Source organism: Saccopteryx leptura, chromosome 10 (genome assembly GCF_036850995.1).
Source record: "Saccopteryx leptura isolate mSacLep1 chromosome 10, mSacLep1_pri_phased_curated, whole genome shotgun sequence".
Lineage (NCBI taxonomy): Eukaryota > Metazoa > Chordata > Mammalia > Chiroptera > Emballonuridae > Saccopteryx > Saccopteryx leptura.
In genome coordinates, this window is record NC_089512.1 from 46,663,619 (window position 1) to 46,679,666 (window position 16,048).

The 16,048-nt window shown below is 43.0% G+C and overlaps 1 protein-coding gene across 1 annotated transcript in view; it reads left to right on the forward strand.

Moving 5' to 3' along the window:
- The window catches only part of FGD5 (FYVE, RhoGEF and PH domain containing 5), a 124,011-nt gene that overhangs the window by 88,833 nt on the left and 19,130 nt on the right, over window positions 1–16,048 (forward strand). The window contains exons 11-13 of the mRNA XM_066351872.1: window positions 6,445–6,516; window positions 7,462–7,530; window positions 12,223–12,306. Of these exons, the coding sequence (XP_066207969.1) occupies window positions 6,445–6,516; window positions 7,462–7,530; window positions 12,223–12,306 (225 nt within the window). The remainder of the gene's footprint in view (window positions 1–6,444; window positions 6,517–7,461; window positions 7,531–12,222; window positions 12,307–16,048) is intronic.

A 16,048-nucleotide genomic window follows, 5' to 3' on the forward strand; every position in this document is an offset into this window, starting at 1 on the left:
AAATTCATGCCTTTGCATAAGAGTATCTAATTGTTCCAGCAAAAAAAAAAAAATATATATATATATATATATATATTTTTTTTTTTTTTTCCCAAAGTTGGAAACGGGGAGGCAGTCAGACAGACTCCCGCATGCGCCCGACCTGGATCCACCCGGCATGCCCACCAAGTGGTGATGCTCTGCCCATCTTGGGGCGTCGCTCTGCCGTAATCAGAGCCATTCTAGCACCTGAGGCAGAGGCCACAGAGCCATCCTCAGCGCCCGGGCAAACTTTGCTCCAATGGATGCCCGGCTACGGGAGGAGAAGAGAGAGACAGAGAGGAAGGAGAGGGGGAGGGGTGGAGAAGCAGATGGGCGCTTCTCCTGTGTGCCTCGGCCGGGAATTGAACCCAGGACTCCCGCACACCAGGCCGAAGCTCTACCACTGAGCCAACCGGCCAAGCCTTCCAGCAATATTTTTTGAAAAGACTGTCTTTGAATTGAAGCCTGCCTTAACCACCAGGCCAGACTTCCTTGTTCACAACATACCTGTAATCTCACACTTACTCTTGCATGAACGCTTACCCGTATGCCAATATGCAGCACCTGCTCCTCATGTGATACACATAAACTTATGTAGGGAATGTTTCCTATGCTTCCTTCATTTGGGTGTTTATTTTTTTTTATTGCTTCAGCCATGAGGTGTGTCATTCAATGTAAGCATAAGGGCTTGGGGTTGGCTCTGTGTTTGTCAGCAATGAGAGCTCTTTCAAGAACTGATGAAAAATTTGATCAGAGGGTGAATGCGCCTGGATTCTAGCTGCAAGTTCACAGACAAAGCCTCAGGAGATGCCCTAGGAGAAAAATCAGATACCTGGTTACAAGGTCAGGCTTTTGAGACCTGAAATCAAATTATGGCCCTGGCCGGTTGGCTCAGCGGTAGAGCATCAGCCCGGCATGTGGAAGTCCCAGGTTCGATTTCCAATTAGGGCACACAGGAGAAGCAACCATCTGCTTCTCCACCTCTCCCCCTCCCCTCCCTTCTTCTCCCCCTCCTCTCTCTCTCTTCTTTTCCTGCAACCATGGCTCAAATGGTTTGTGCAGGTTAGCCCCGGGCACTGAGGATGGCAACATGGCCTTGCCTCAGGTGCTAAAATAGCTCGGTTGCCAAGCAATGGAGCAGCGGCCTCAGATGGGCAGAGCATCACACGGTAGGGGGCTTGCTGGGTGGATCCTGGTTGGGGCACATGCGGGAGTCTGTCTCTCTGCCTCCCTGCCTTTCCCTTAATATAGGTAGGTAGATATCAAATTATGTATTGCTTGCCCTCTTCTCTACCGCATAGAAGTAAACTATCTCCCTCCAGGAGAGAGTGAGGAGATAGATATGAGTATGAGTATGGACTCTACCATTTTCACCTTCATTTAATAGACTTTATTTTTTACACATATTTTATTGAGGTATAATATAATACCAAAAAATTACTATTCTAACCCTTCTGACTGCACAATTCAGTGGCATTAAGTACATTCACATCATCGTGCAGCCATCACCATCCATCTCCAGAACTTTTTTACCATCTCCAGTTGAAACCCTGTACCCCTTAAACACTAACTCCCAGTCCCCCTCCAAGCAGTGCCCAGAAACTCCATTCTACTTCCTAAGTAGACTTTATTTTTTAGAATAATTTTACATTTACAGGAGAAATTGAAAAGCTAATACAGTTCCCATGCATCCCACACATAGTTTCTCCTATTATTTAATTTCTTTTTTTCGATTTTTAAAAAATTTATTTTAGAGAGAGAAGAGAGACAGAGAGAGAGAGAAGGGGGGAGGAGCAGGAAGCATCAACTCCCGTATATGCCTTGACCAGGCAAGCCCAGGCTTTCGAACCAGCGACCTCAGTGTTTCAGGTCGACATTTTATCCACTGCGCCACCACAGAATGCCTATTTCTCCTATTATTAATGTGTTAATATAATACAGTGTTACATTAAAGAACCAATATTGATATTATATTATTAACTAAGGAACATGATTCATTCAGATTTCCTTAGTTTTTGCCTAATGTCTTGCTCCAGGTTCCCATCCAGGATATCATATTTCATTTATTCATCTCACCTTCTTAGTCTTCTCTTGACTGTGACAGTTTCACAGACTTTCCTTATTTTTGATGACCTTGACAAATATGAGAAATACAAGTCATGTATATTGTAGGATGCTCTGCTTTTGGAATTTGATATTTTCTTATGATTAGACTGGGTTGGTGATTTGGGGAAAGAAGGTCACAGAAATAAAGTACCACTTTCATCAAATCGTATGAAGGGTACATTCTAGTAACATGATTTATGATGGTTGATGTTGATACTGATCATCTGGCTGAGGTAGTGTTTGTCAGGTTTCTCCACAGTGAAGTTACACACACATATGCACAACCTACAATGGAGGAATGGGGAGTTATGTTCCCTCTCCTTAAGGACAGAGTGTCTACCTAAGTTGTTTAGAATTCTTCTGCATGGAAGATTTGTCTCTTTGCTCTCACTTAATGTAATCATTACACATAAATCAATCGTGATGTCAGGATTCATATGTCAGGATATTTTCTTTATTTTCTTTATTGGGTTATAATCTCATACTGCTTTATTTTATTTCTCAAATTCTGCTAGTGTTGACTGTGTGGAGCCCTCTCATTTGGTTCCTGAACTCCTTTCACAGACCCCCATGTGTATGTGTTTGTTTTTCATTTGTTTGATTTTTTTAGTACTTCCTTACTTTTTGACAGTATAAGGTGTTCCAGGTTCATCCAGTACAGTTTCTGCCCCAGTCTTAGAAACATTCATTTCTGCAAAAAACCATGGTTTCTTTAATTGTATAATATTAGAAACCAAGATCTGGGCACCAGGTTTGCTCATTGCTACTGGGGCATCATTTCTTTTAGTTCATCTTAGCTAATAGAGCAAAGAAATGTATGTGTATATACAATTGACCTTTTTTGTGTATGTATGACAGAGACAGAGAGAGGGACAGATAGGGACAGACAAGGAGGGAGAGATGAGAAGCATCAATTCTTCATTACTAACCTCCCATGCAGTAAAAAATCTGACTATAACTATGGTCAGGTCTCTGCATACACAGATTCCAAACTTCATAGTTGACTCGTGAACAATGGGTTGGAACTGCATGGGTCATTTGAAAAAATTCCACATATAAGTGGACCAGCACTATTCAAACCTGTGATATTCAAGGGTTATCTGTACTAACCTATATATCTATATATCTATGTCAATATATAACCATCTATATTAAGCTAAACATAAGTTCTTACTGACATCTCCAGCTCTAATTGTTACCACATGGATGGATCATTCCAGCCTCCTCCCCTTGTTTATTTGTAAATTTCCACTCAGATAATGAGAACCCTAGCTCCCACCATCCATCATCCATTTACTTAATTGGTCAATTTACCTTCATTCTTGAAAGATGTTTTTCCTGGGTATAGAGATCTGAGTTAACCAATTTTTTTCTTTCAGTATTTTTAAGATGAGACTCCACTTTCTTATGGCCCACATAGTTTCTGATAAGAAATCTGATTTAATGGTGATTTGATATTTGTCTTTCTTATGTAATGTGTTTCTTTATTCTAGTAGCCTCAAAGATCTTTGTACATTTGACTTTCAGGAGTTTGACTGTGATGTCTAAGTATGTGTGATTTTAGGGGCTTAGGTGTTAATTATCCTACTGTGATTCTCAAGCTTCCTAGATCTATGATTTGCTGTCAGTCATTAATTTTATTTTTTAATTAATTTATTTTCCACTTATTGTTGACATACAAAATTATGTTTCTGTAACATAGGTGGTCATTCATTAACTTTGGAAAACTCTCTTGGATGATCTGTTCTTTTTTGTTTTTTTCCTGCACTTTTTTTCCTCTTTATGTTTCATTTTGGTTAATCTTTACTTACCTAACTCCAAATTTGTTGGATTTTTTTCCTCAGTTGTGTTCAGTTTGCTGCTAAATCCATCAAAGGAGTTCTTCATTTGTGATATCATGTTTTTTATTTTTAACATTTTCATTTGACCTTTTTAAAAAATCTTAGTGAGAGGAGAGGAGGCAGGAAGAGAGACTCCCCCATGCACCCAACTAGGATCCACCTGGAAGGCCCAATAGGGGGCGATGCTCTGCCCATCTGGGACCATTGCTTCATTGCTTAGCAATGGAGCCATTTTTTTAGCATCTGAGGCAGAGGCCACAGAGCCATCCTCAGCACCTGAGGCCAACTCACTCAACCCATCGAGCCATGGCTGTAGGAAGGGAAGAGAGAGAGAGACGAGAGGTGGAGAAGCAGGTGGTCACTTCTCCTGTGTGCCCTTACTGGGAATTGAACTTGGGACATCCACACGCTGGGCTGACACTCTACTACTGAGCCAACCGGCCAGGGCCATTTGACTCTTTGTATAGTCTCCATCTCTGTGGAAATTCTCCCTCTGTTCATGCGTGCTGCCCACCTTTTCCACTGGCTCCTTGAACATATTAATTATAATTACTCTAAAGTCCTTGTCTGATGCTTCCAACATCTGTGTTACCTCTCATTATGGTTTTGTTGAATGCTTTATCTCTTGAAAATTAGTTGGGGTTCTTTCTTGCTTTTTTGTGTTTCTCATATTTGATTGAATGCCAAGCATTATGTATAGAAGAGCTGTAGAGACTAAGGGAAATAGTTATCTACCCCTAGAAATGGCCATTCCTTCTTTTTTGTCATGATGTTCGTGTGAGGGGTGGGAGTTTGTTCAATCCAATCAGTAGTTAAACTGGATTTTGGTTTTGTTGTCACTGTTGTCATCTTCAGCACTTCACAAATTTCATGCTCCTCTAGAAGGGGACTGTTAGTACCTGGTACTGTTTGTGGGGCCTGAAGTGCCAGGGCCTTTTTCCTATATTCCTGCTCAATCCTCAGCTTTTAGCATTTCCTGTAGCACAGAAGGGATCCCTTCCATACTCTTGCCCCTTTTTGAGGTAGACTATTCTTTTCTGTCACTCGATGCCAAGCCCACAAACCTTGGCTCTTCGGGTCAAGCCTCAGTCCTAAGCAGGGCCTGGGAGCTGGACTCCAGCATTCCTGCCCCTCCCCTGCAGGGCAGCCGAACTTTGCCTTGTACCTGTGGCAGGTCTTGGAGATTTCTGCTTTTTATTGGTGCACCATCCTGGATGCAAGGGGTTATGCCTCCCTCTCCTTGGAGTAGACAGCATTTGTTTCAACAACCCCCAAGGTGAGGGGTTGTTCTTTCTGGACCCCTGTCCTGCCCCCAGTCTTCCCTGTAAGCACCTGGTGGAAACTTATGGAAAAGAGCTTGCAATTGACTACAGGTGTTTCTCCTGTCCGGGCTCCCTGTTATTCTAAACTGTCCCCACCAGCCCACACCTGACCTTTATGAATTCATTAACATTTTAGCTGCTTTCTTCTTACCCTCCGTGTCCAACCACCTCTCCCTCCTTAGTGCTGTCACAAAGGCGTGCCAGTTTGTACCTCTGTCGAGAGACTTGTCAGTCTTTGGGATTCCGTTCAGTTGATTGCCTTGTGACTTCAGCTCTCCAATAAGCATAAGAAGAGTTATGATTTTGTAGATTATCTGTTTTTTTTTCCTCACTGTTAGGGTGAGGACATTGTTTCTTGAAGACTTCTACATCATAAATGGAAATGAAACAACTATTAAACATGTCTAATGTGTAATCTTATGCCCAAAACGATGGACAGTGTAAAGGCCTTTTCAGCAATTTTTCTGCACACAACTTTTACCTCACTAGTTGACTTTAGAACCTGACCTGTGTGAGGTTCAGAGGGTACCTGCGCCATGGGTTAGATGCTTCTTATTTCTGGTGTTTGGGGTGCTGTGCAGTGGGGGGAAGGTGTGTCACTTTACATATTGTGGATAACCCAGTGGGGGGCTGATAAGGAGTTCTCAGGCACACTAATTTTTCTTCAAGGAGCATAGACCCATTTTCTCCCCAAGTGGTGAATTTTCTTGGTTACTGTTCCTCAGAGGCCCCTCCCTGGTCTGTAAGCCCGAGAGACAGGCTGGCCTTGGACATCTGTCATCTCTGAGTTACTGGAGTCTGGGTGCTCTAGCCCTTATGGGGAACACAGTCTTAGAGTAGAAGCAGTGGCCCAGAGACAAACAGGAGTATCGATGGCACAGCAAGGCCAAGAGACCATCACCATGGTGTGCAGAAAGGTGGCAGTGTCAGAGCCCAGGCCCAGAAGGAATAGCCTGATTATGGGCAGTCAACACACAACGTACTCCAGACTCGGGCTCAGGTCTCGATCCTGCCCCTGACGAGAGGTCAGATTTTGGGCAAGGTCCTTCTGAGCTCCATTTTCCTCCTCTGAAGCAAAGCCACCCCTTACAGAGGAGATAAGATACCTTGAAGGGGTCCTCACCATCTCCTCCCACCCTGCTCCCCGCCCACAGGAAAACCTGCAGAAGCTTGTCCACATTGAACACAGCGTTCGGGGCCAAGGGGATCTCCTCCGTCCAGGAAGGGTGAGTGCCACCGCCACCATGGGCAGGGGCAGGGGCAGAGCACGTACTGGCAGCAGGCGGGCGAGGCTCTGATAAGCCCCATTGTTCAGCTGGGCTGGCCCCAGACAGGCCTGGCTGCAGGTGCTGTTTAAGTGAGGAGGAGGGAGGGCAGGGCTGGGCTCACAGGGCCCATGGACTGCCTCCCCTGGGGTTTTCCACTCCGAACATTTAAAGAAACAGTGCCATTTGGGTTCAGTGTTCCCTGTAGTTCTCCACCTCAGAAAAGAAGTGACACCAATTATTCTTATTTAAGTCCCACATTGCTGGGAAATCATCTCTCAAGAGCCCAATAAAGCATCTTGAAAATAACATTTTTCAAGAGACAAATTTGTCCACTTTTAAGCTCCCAAATGGGAAACATAAAACTCAGCTTGAAAATAGTAAAAATATGTCCATTACCTGTTACAGTCCATGAAGGACAAGAGACAAAGAAATGAGAGGTTGGGCTCAGATTCTATAAAACAAAATCACACTTAGTGTTTAGTCCTGGGTCATCAGTTCAGTAAATATTTATTAAGCAAGTATCTCTATCCTCTAGAATTAAGGAGGACATAGCCACTCTTCAGAGGTCTGCAGCTATTTTAGCAAAACTTTAGAAGCTTTGTTCTGAATGGACTCTTGTGGCAGCACACCAGGGTGAGAGCCATTGTTTGGACCACTCTGTATCTGGGGCTTGGTATATTTCCAGGTGGAATGCGCCTGAGAGGCCAAGACATCTGTCTTCAGAGCTGCTCTAGCATACTCAGAGCATCTCTCTTACGCTGGGAATTCCCCCAGGAGCTGCTCTCTGGTCCTCCAGGAGGCATCATAATTTAACTTTCCAACTCGAGGGCCTCTGCCCTCACCCTTCTCTAGGGCAGTAGGGGACATCGGCCTGGCCACTGAAGTCTACTTCTCTTCCCACAGGAGTTTCTGAAGGAAGGGACACTAATGAAAGTAACGGGGAAAAGCAGACGCCCCCGGCACCTGTTCCTGGTAAGTACCTGGCCCCCAGACCAAGTCCTGGGACTGTCAAGTTCCATGAAATTTTCTACGACAAGCGTTCAGGGACAACTGGAAGGCAGGGGAGAAGACCAGAACAGAGCCGAACCTGCAGGATGAGACTCATTCTGTGTAGCTGAGCTTTCCGGAAAGCTGAGAGCTTAGCCCTTGGAAACCACAGGCCATCCCTGATTTATTATAGTTCAAAGATTTTGAATGGAAAGGTGCTAAAACTTAATTACCCATGTCCTCAATTTAAACATCCTAAAACCGAGAATAACTGTCCAGTTGCCTTATCTATCACGTGAGAAAACAATCCAGAAAGGAGAGTTGACTTGGCCAGATCTCCTAGCATGTAAGTGAGTGGCAGAGGCCCAGAGAGAACCGGGGCTACGCCCCCAGCCTAACACTTTCTTCTCTGTGCACAAGACAGAATATAATCTAACATTTTGGATGATTAACACCCATAGTCTGGAATCTCAGGGAATGACCAGGCCCATAATGTAGTAACATCAACCTCAGTGGCTGTTAAGTCTCAAGCAGCTCTTTGTCCCTCCTACCAGCCATCTACACCCCCATGAGAACCCTTCACCCTGACGGTTTGTGCTGCAGTACAAGGGAGAGGTTTGGCTACAGGCAAGAGATTAGAACCCCAGCAGGAACTTTGAAAGGAATCTGAGAGCTACACAATGGATAGTTCAGAGTGGATAATTCAGTGGAAAGTTTGAGTTCTCAAAAGGATCTCAAAGTCCTCAGATTCTTGAGTCCCTTTCTCTAGATAATTTATTGAACTGTCTATATACCTCTGACATTTATTCTCTAACTCTTTACTCATCTCCTGTGTGCCAAGATCTGGACAGGGTATGTAGATGTGGCCCCTGCCCTGTTGTGGATCTTGGAGTCCAGTGGGAGAACCCATCCCTTGATCCATGTTAGACTCTAAATATTTAAAAACTCTATCCATGCCCTTGAATTTTAGATATCTGTGTGATAATGAGGGAGACTGAGCTGGTTAGATACTGATCTGACTCTTAACCCTCTCTAACCCTTAGATCACAAACATGTCTGAGCCTCGATTTCCCACAGGGAAAGTGGAAATACAAGGCAGTTCTGGGAATTAAATGAGGCCCATAGAGCAGCTTATTTGATAAGAGTTTCCACCCTTCCCTCTGACAATTATCCCATGGGACACGGGCCTTTCTGCCTACAGCTGCAGAGTCCCCAGCTCCCTCTGCCCCAGCACAGCTCATGACTGGCCCTCCCTGAGGCCTTCTTCAGAATGAAAAGGAGAGGCGTCCAGGATGATAAGGAAGGAGCACCAGCTGTGGAGTCAGACAGACTAGATCCACATCTCAGCTCTGACTTACTGGCTGTGCAACCCATGGCAGGTGCTGGTACCTCACTGAGCTTCCGTGTCCTTCTCTGGACAATGAGGAAAGTAGTCCCTCCTGGAAATGAGGAAAGTGCATGAAGCAGTGGCTAGACCAGGGAGCTCCTCTGTCTTCGTCCCCATCGGTGAGCTCCTCTGGCTGTGTCCCTCTCACAGGGACTTTGAATGCCCTGCACATTCGCAGTGTCATGATCTTCCCCAGTCTACACTCCCCCCCCCCCACTTCCTTCCTTTCTCTTTCCCTCCCCCGTGCTCACTCCAGAGTCTGATTGGTCCTTCTTCATAGCCTCTCTCTCACTCAATCGTGATGACTGGCCTGGGTCTCTCCAGTGCCTGAGCATTATTATTCCACAAGCCCCCTCCAGGGTCTGAACCCAGTTCCCCTTCTCTATCTCAGCACAGATTCTCCTGTTGAGTAGGTGTTAGTGCTATTTCCTGGAGGGATAGATGGCAGGAGGGTGGGCAGACAAGGAGCACCATGGCAAACACAGTGATGGAAAAATTTTTCTTCCTCATAAGATGCCAGTATCTTAAAATAATCTTAACTGCAGCCTGACCAGGCAATGACACAATGGATAGAGCGTCGGACTGGGATGCGGAGGACCCAGGTTTGAGACCCCGAGGTCGCCAGCTTGAGTGCGGGCTCATCTGGTTTGAGCAAAGCTCACCAGCCTGGACCCAAGGTCGCTGGCTCGAGCAAGGAGTCACTTGGTCTGCTGTAGCCCCACAGTCAAGGCACATATGAGAAAGCAATCAATGAACAACTAAGGTGTCGCAACGAAAAACAAATGATTGATGCTTCTCATCTCTCTCTGTTCCTGTCTGTCTGTCCCTATGTCCCTATCTCTGACTCTCTCTCTGTCTCTGAAGAAAAAAATAAATAAAATAAATTTTTTTTTAAAAAAAATCTTGACTGCAGAATAAAGTCAGGGCATCCGCCCACCGTCAACAGAGTTCTCAGTGAAGCTGTAGAGAGGTTTCCATGGCTCCCACAGTCCCCGCTCACAGCCCATCCAGCCTGAGCGGTGGGTGGGGCTGCCCACTAGAGGCTCCCTACTGTGAGAAATTCCCCCTTTCTCTTCTATAAGGAATCTGTCTTCCTTCCTCCAAATGGGGCTTTAAAACACATGCTTTGAAGAAGAAAGGAAAACTGTGAGCAATTAAAAGGCAGCCTGGTTCTGAACCCATCATAAAACCTCAGGGTGCTAATGGCAGTTGCCATGGCAGCAGGTGCTCAAGGGGCAGCCACGAAAAGGCTGGACTACTATGGTGAGTGACACAGGCGGGTTCCTCAGAGTGGGCTAATGAGTGAGGCTCTGTATGGGATTTGGTCAGTGTTCGCAGAGGGGGTCAGGACTCACTGTGTGGCCACCCCCAACACACCACACCTGAACAGACTAGAGGCACACTCATTTACTTACCAGTGGTAGTCAACCTGGTCCCTACTGCCCACTAGTGGGCATTCCAGCTTTCATGGTGGGCGGTAGCGGAGCAACCAAAGTATAAATAAAAAGATAGATTTAACTATAGTAAGTTGTTTTATAAAGATTTATTCTGCCAAACTTAGCGAAAATCCGATATAAAGTACTTGGTAAGTAATTATTATTATATGCTTTAACTTGCTGTAACTCTGCTTTATAAATTTTATAAAGTAAAATGACTTTCCTACTTTATAAATCACCATTACTGTGGAACCAGTGGGCAGTTAGAAAATTTTACTTAACAGAGATACAAAAGTGGGTGGTAGGAATAAAAAGGTTGACTACCCCTGACTTACACCCTGGCTCACCACCTGTGAGCTTTGTGACCTTAGGCAAGTTATCTAGCCAATCTGTACCTCAGTTTCTCCTGTCTATGGCTGCTTTGGGACTACCACAGCTGAGTTGAATCATTGCAACAGAGACCATATGACCCATAGAGACTTAAATATTTATTATCTAGGCCATTCCAAAAATGTTTTCTGGTCCTGTTCAACTCCAGTTCCAGTTAGAAACAATGAGGCTTAGAGACAGGACAGGTTTGCCTGAGGTCACACAGCAGTTCAGCACCCTGGTCATGTCTCTCATACTACTCTGGCTGGGACAGCAGGGTCCCAAGAAGAGCTGGTGTCAGGAAAATTCATTCATTCTGTTCCCTCAGCAGACCATCTACAGGGAAAGGAAGTGTTAACTCCAAGCTCTCACCCTATTTCAGACCTTAGATGCTGTGTCCTGTGCAGTGCTCCCATGATAGAGGGCTCACTCAGGGCCCTCTCTTAGTCTCCTTAGTGAAATCGGGGCAGAGATGGCCCTAATTTCACAGGTGAGGAAGCTGAGGCTCAGAGAGGGAAACAGCTTGCCGATAGTCACACAGCAGCTACAGAGCAGGGTCAGGATTGACAGCCCACAGACCACCAGGAGCGTGATGTCATCTCTTCAAATCGTAAACCTTTTTAGCCAAATAGAAATACTCTCTCCTAAAGAGGTGAAGTGACATTCATTATGTTTTTTTCCTGTCTGCCTTGCATGAGGGTGGGGAGCCTTAGTTGTTCATTCAATAAATGCTAATTGAGCACCTACTATGTCACTGGAGGTGCAACAGTGAACAGGACCCATCAATTCCCTATCCTGAGGACCTCCCTTCCTTCTTTCTTTAACTATACTTTATAGAGGCTTAATTTATACAGAGTAAGATGCATTCATCTTAATTGTATATGTCAGAGTATATTGACAAATCTGTGTCATCATGTAACCACCACCTGGATCGAGATAAGAACATTTCCAACCCTCTAGAAAGGTCCCCTGTGCCCTTAGTCACTTTCCCCCAGCCCTACCCCAGGCAACCACTGGGCTCATTTCTATAATTTCTGTCACTCACATTAGTTTGCCTGTTCTGGAATAGTATATGTTAACAAGCAGTGTGTACTACTCTGTGTCTGGCTTCTTTCAGTCAGCATGTTTTGAGCTTCATCTGTGTCATTGTGTGTGTCATCATTTGTTCCTGTTGATTGCTGTGTGGTATTCCACAGTATAGATGGACCACAGTTTGTTGATCCATTCACCTGTGGTTACAGTTGGGTTGTTTCCACTCTTACTGTGAATAATGACTTTGCACGTCTCTGTACTTGACTTTTGGTGGGCATTGGCATGTATTCCTCTTGAGTACCTGGGAGCGGAACTGTGGGGAAGAGGCTAATGTTTTAGTCCACAGTGGTTTTGGCTCTCCTATGGGGTCACTGGGGAATGCCGAATGCCTGTACACCCAGTGCTCAGCCTTCTGGAGCCAAGACATATCTGATGGGCTTTCCTTCTTCTCAGATGAGTGACATGCTCCTGTACACCTATCCCCAGAAGGATGGGAAGTACCGGCTGAAGAACACACTGGCAGTGGCCAGCATGAAGGTAAATGCCTAATGCTAGGTGCCCTGGGGTAGGCAGGGGAGACCCCAGGTGAGGAGGGGACAACATCCCTGTTTCTAGGAGCTCAGAAACCAGCTAGGAAGAGGGAGCCCCAAGGAACAGTGTTATCTTGTGGGTTACAGCAGGATTATGCTGTAGGTAGGCCAGAGTTGAGGGGCAGGGAGCAATGGTAAGTGAAGACTTCCTAGAAAAAGAAATCCGAGTCCCTCAGAGTTGATCCTATGTGGACAGATGGGGAAGGGTGTCCTAGAAGAAGAGAAATGTGTAAACAGAGGCTCAGAGGGAGGAAAGAGGTAAGTGTTTGGTAAATTTTTTAAGCTGTGGTAATGTGTACATAAAATTTACCATTTTAACCATTTTTAATTGTACAACTCAGTGGCATTAAGTACATTCACATTGTTAGGCAACCATCACCACCATGCATCTTCCCAAACTGAAACTGTAGTACCCATCGAATATGAACTCCCCACTCCCCTGACTCCAGCCCTGCAGCCATCCTTCTCCTTTCTCTCTCTATGACATTTTTAATATATTAATACTTCTGTTATATAAGTGTCAGGTTTATCACATTATAACTTGACATCTATATACACTACAAAGGGATCACCCTGAAGAGTCTAGTTACTATCCACCACCATACAGTAGACCCCCTTTTACTCTTTCATCCCCCCCATCCCCTTTACCATCTGGTAACTACAAGTATTTCCTCTGTATCTGAGTTATTTTTTGTTTTTTGATTTCACATACAGTGAAATCATACATTATTTGCCTTTCTCCTCCTGACTTATTAGCATCATACTTTCGAGGGGATTGATTCCTTAATTTCTCTTTCTGACAGTTTATTGTTAGTGTATAAAAATGTCTCTGATTTCTGAGTATTAATTTTATATCCTGCCACCTTGCTGAATTTATCAAGTCTAGTAGTTTTTTGACTGCGACTTTAGGTTTTTCTATATACAATATCCTATCATCTGCAAATAATGATAGTTTTACTTCTTCTTTTCCAATTTGGATACTTTTATTTCTTTTTCTTGTCTGATTACTGTGGCTTGGACTTCCAGAACTATGTTGAATAAGAGTGGTGAAAGGGGCCACCCCTGCCTTGTTCCTGATCTTAAGGGGATTGCTTTTAATTTTTGCCCATTGAGTATGATGTTGGCTGTGGGTTTGTCATAGATGGCCTTTATCATGTTGAGGTATGTTCCATGTATTCCCACTTTGCTGAGAGTTTGGATCATAAATGGGGGCTGGATTTTATCAAATGCTTTTTTGCATCTATTGAAATTATCATGTGTTTTTTCTCTTTCCTTTTATTTATGTGATGAATCACATTGATTGATTTGCAAATATTGTACCAGCCTTGCCTCCCAAGAATAAATCCCACTTGATCATGGTGTATGATTTTTTTCATATATTGCTGGATCCGGTTTGCTAATATTTTGTTGAGGATTTTAGCAGCTAAATTTATCACGGATATTGGCCTATAATTTTCTTTCTTTGTGTTGTCTTTGCCTGGTTTTGGAATCAGAATTATGCTTGTCTCATAAAAGGAGCTTGGAAGTCTTCCTTCCTCTTGAATTTTTTGAAATAACTTGAGAAGGATAGGAGTTAGTTCTTCTTTGAATATTTGGTAGAATTTACTTGTGAAGCCATCAGGCCCAGGACTTTTCTTTTTGGGGAGTTTTTTGATAACTGTTTCAATCTCATTTGTTGTAATTGGTGTGGTTAGGTTTTCTGATTCTTCCAGATTAATTTTTGGAAGATTGTATGTTTCAAGGAATTTGTCCATTTCATCTAGCTTGTCTAGTTTTTTGGCATACAGTTCTTCATAGTATTTTCTTACAATATTTTGTATTTCTGTTGTGTCAGTTGTTATTTCTCCATTCTCGTTTCTAATTTTATTTATTTGAGCCTCTCTCTTTTTTTTCTTGGTGAGTCTGGTTAAAGGTTCATCGATCTTGTTTACCTTTTCAAAGAACCAGCTCCTGGTTTCATTGATCCTCTGTATTGTTTCTTTAGCCTCTATGTCATTTATTTCTGCTCTGATCTTTATTATTTCCTTCCTTCTACTACCTCTGGGCTTTACTTGCTGTTCTTTTTCTAGTTCTTTTAGATGTAGGGTCAAGTTGTTTATTTGAGCTTTTTCTAGCTTCTTGAGGTATGCCTGTAATGCTATGAACTTCCCTCTCAGGACTGCTTTTGCTGTGTCCCATAAATTTTGAGTTGATGTATGCTCATTATCGTTTGTTTCTAGAAATTTTTTAATTTCTTCTTTGATCTCATTGTTTACCCATTTGTTATTTAATAACATGCTATTTAGTTTCCAAGTGTTTGAGTATTTTTCAGTTTTTCTGTTGTGGTTGATTTCTAGTTTCATGCCATTGTGATCAGAGAAAGTGCTCAATATGATTTCAATCTTCTTAAATTTGTTGAGACCGCTTTTGTGCCCTAACATGTGGTCTATTCTAGAGAATGTACCATGAGCACTTGAAAAGAATGTATATTCTGCTGTTTTAGGGTGAAAGGTTCTGAAGATATCTGTTAAATCAAGTTGATCTAGTATATCCTTTAAGTCTTCTGTTTCTTTGTTAATTTTCTTTCTTGAGGATCTATCTAGTGATGTTAGTGGGGTATTGAAATCCCCTACTATTATAGTATTGCTGTTGATCTCGCCCTTTAAATCCATCAAAGTCTGCATTATATATTTAGGTGCTCCTATATTAGGTGCATAGATATTTATAACGGTTATATCTTCCTGTTGGATTGCTCCCTTTATCATTATGTAGTGACCTTCTTTATCTCTAACTATAGTCTTTGTTTTAAAGTCCATTTTGTCTGATATAAGTATTGCTACCCCAGCTTTTTTTTCATTTCCATTTGCGTGAAATATTTTTTTCCATCCTTTTATCTTCAGTCTATGTTCATCTTTTGTTTTAAGGTGTGTATCTTGTAGACAGTATATGTATGGGTCCTGTTTTCTTATCCACGCAGCTACCCTATGTCTTTTGATTGAATCATTTAATCCATTTACATTTAAGATTATTATTGATATGTAATTGTTTATTGCCATTTTATTCTTTAAAACTGTATTCCTCTTTTGCTATATTCTTTTTCTCCTTTGATCTGTTTACAACAGGCCCGTTAGCGTTTCTTCCAGCCTTGGTTTGATGGTAGTGAATTCTTTGAGTTTTTTTATGTCTGGAAAGCTTTTAATTTCTCCTTCAATTTTAAATGATAGCCTTGCTGGATAGAGTAGTCTTGGTTGTAGGCTCTTGTTCTGCATCACTTTGAATATTTCTTGCCATTCCCTTCTGGCCTCAAGTGTTTCTGTTGAGAAGTCGGAAGTCATCTTATGGGGGCTCCTTTGTAGGTGATAGTCTTTTTTTCTCTAGCAGCTTTTAATATTTTCTCTTTATTCCTTAGCTTTGGTATTTTAATTATGATGTGTCTTGCTGTTGATTTCTTTGAGTTTCTTTTTAATGGAGTTCTCTGTGCTTCTTGAACATGTGAGATGTTTTCTGCCTTAATTGAAGGAAGTTTTCAGCTATGATATGCTTGAACAAAGTCTCTATCCCTTGTTCTTTCTCTTCTTCTTCAGGAACCCCTATGATGCGGGTTTTATTTCTCTTCATGTTGTCACAGAGCTCTCTTAGAGTTTCCTCAGACTTTTTGAGTCTCTTTTCTTTTTTCTGCTCTGCTTCCGTGCCTTTATTTATCATGTCCT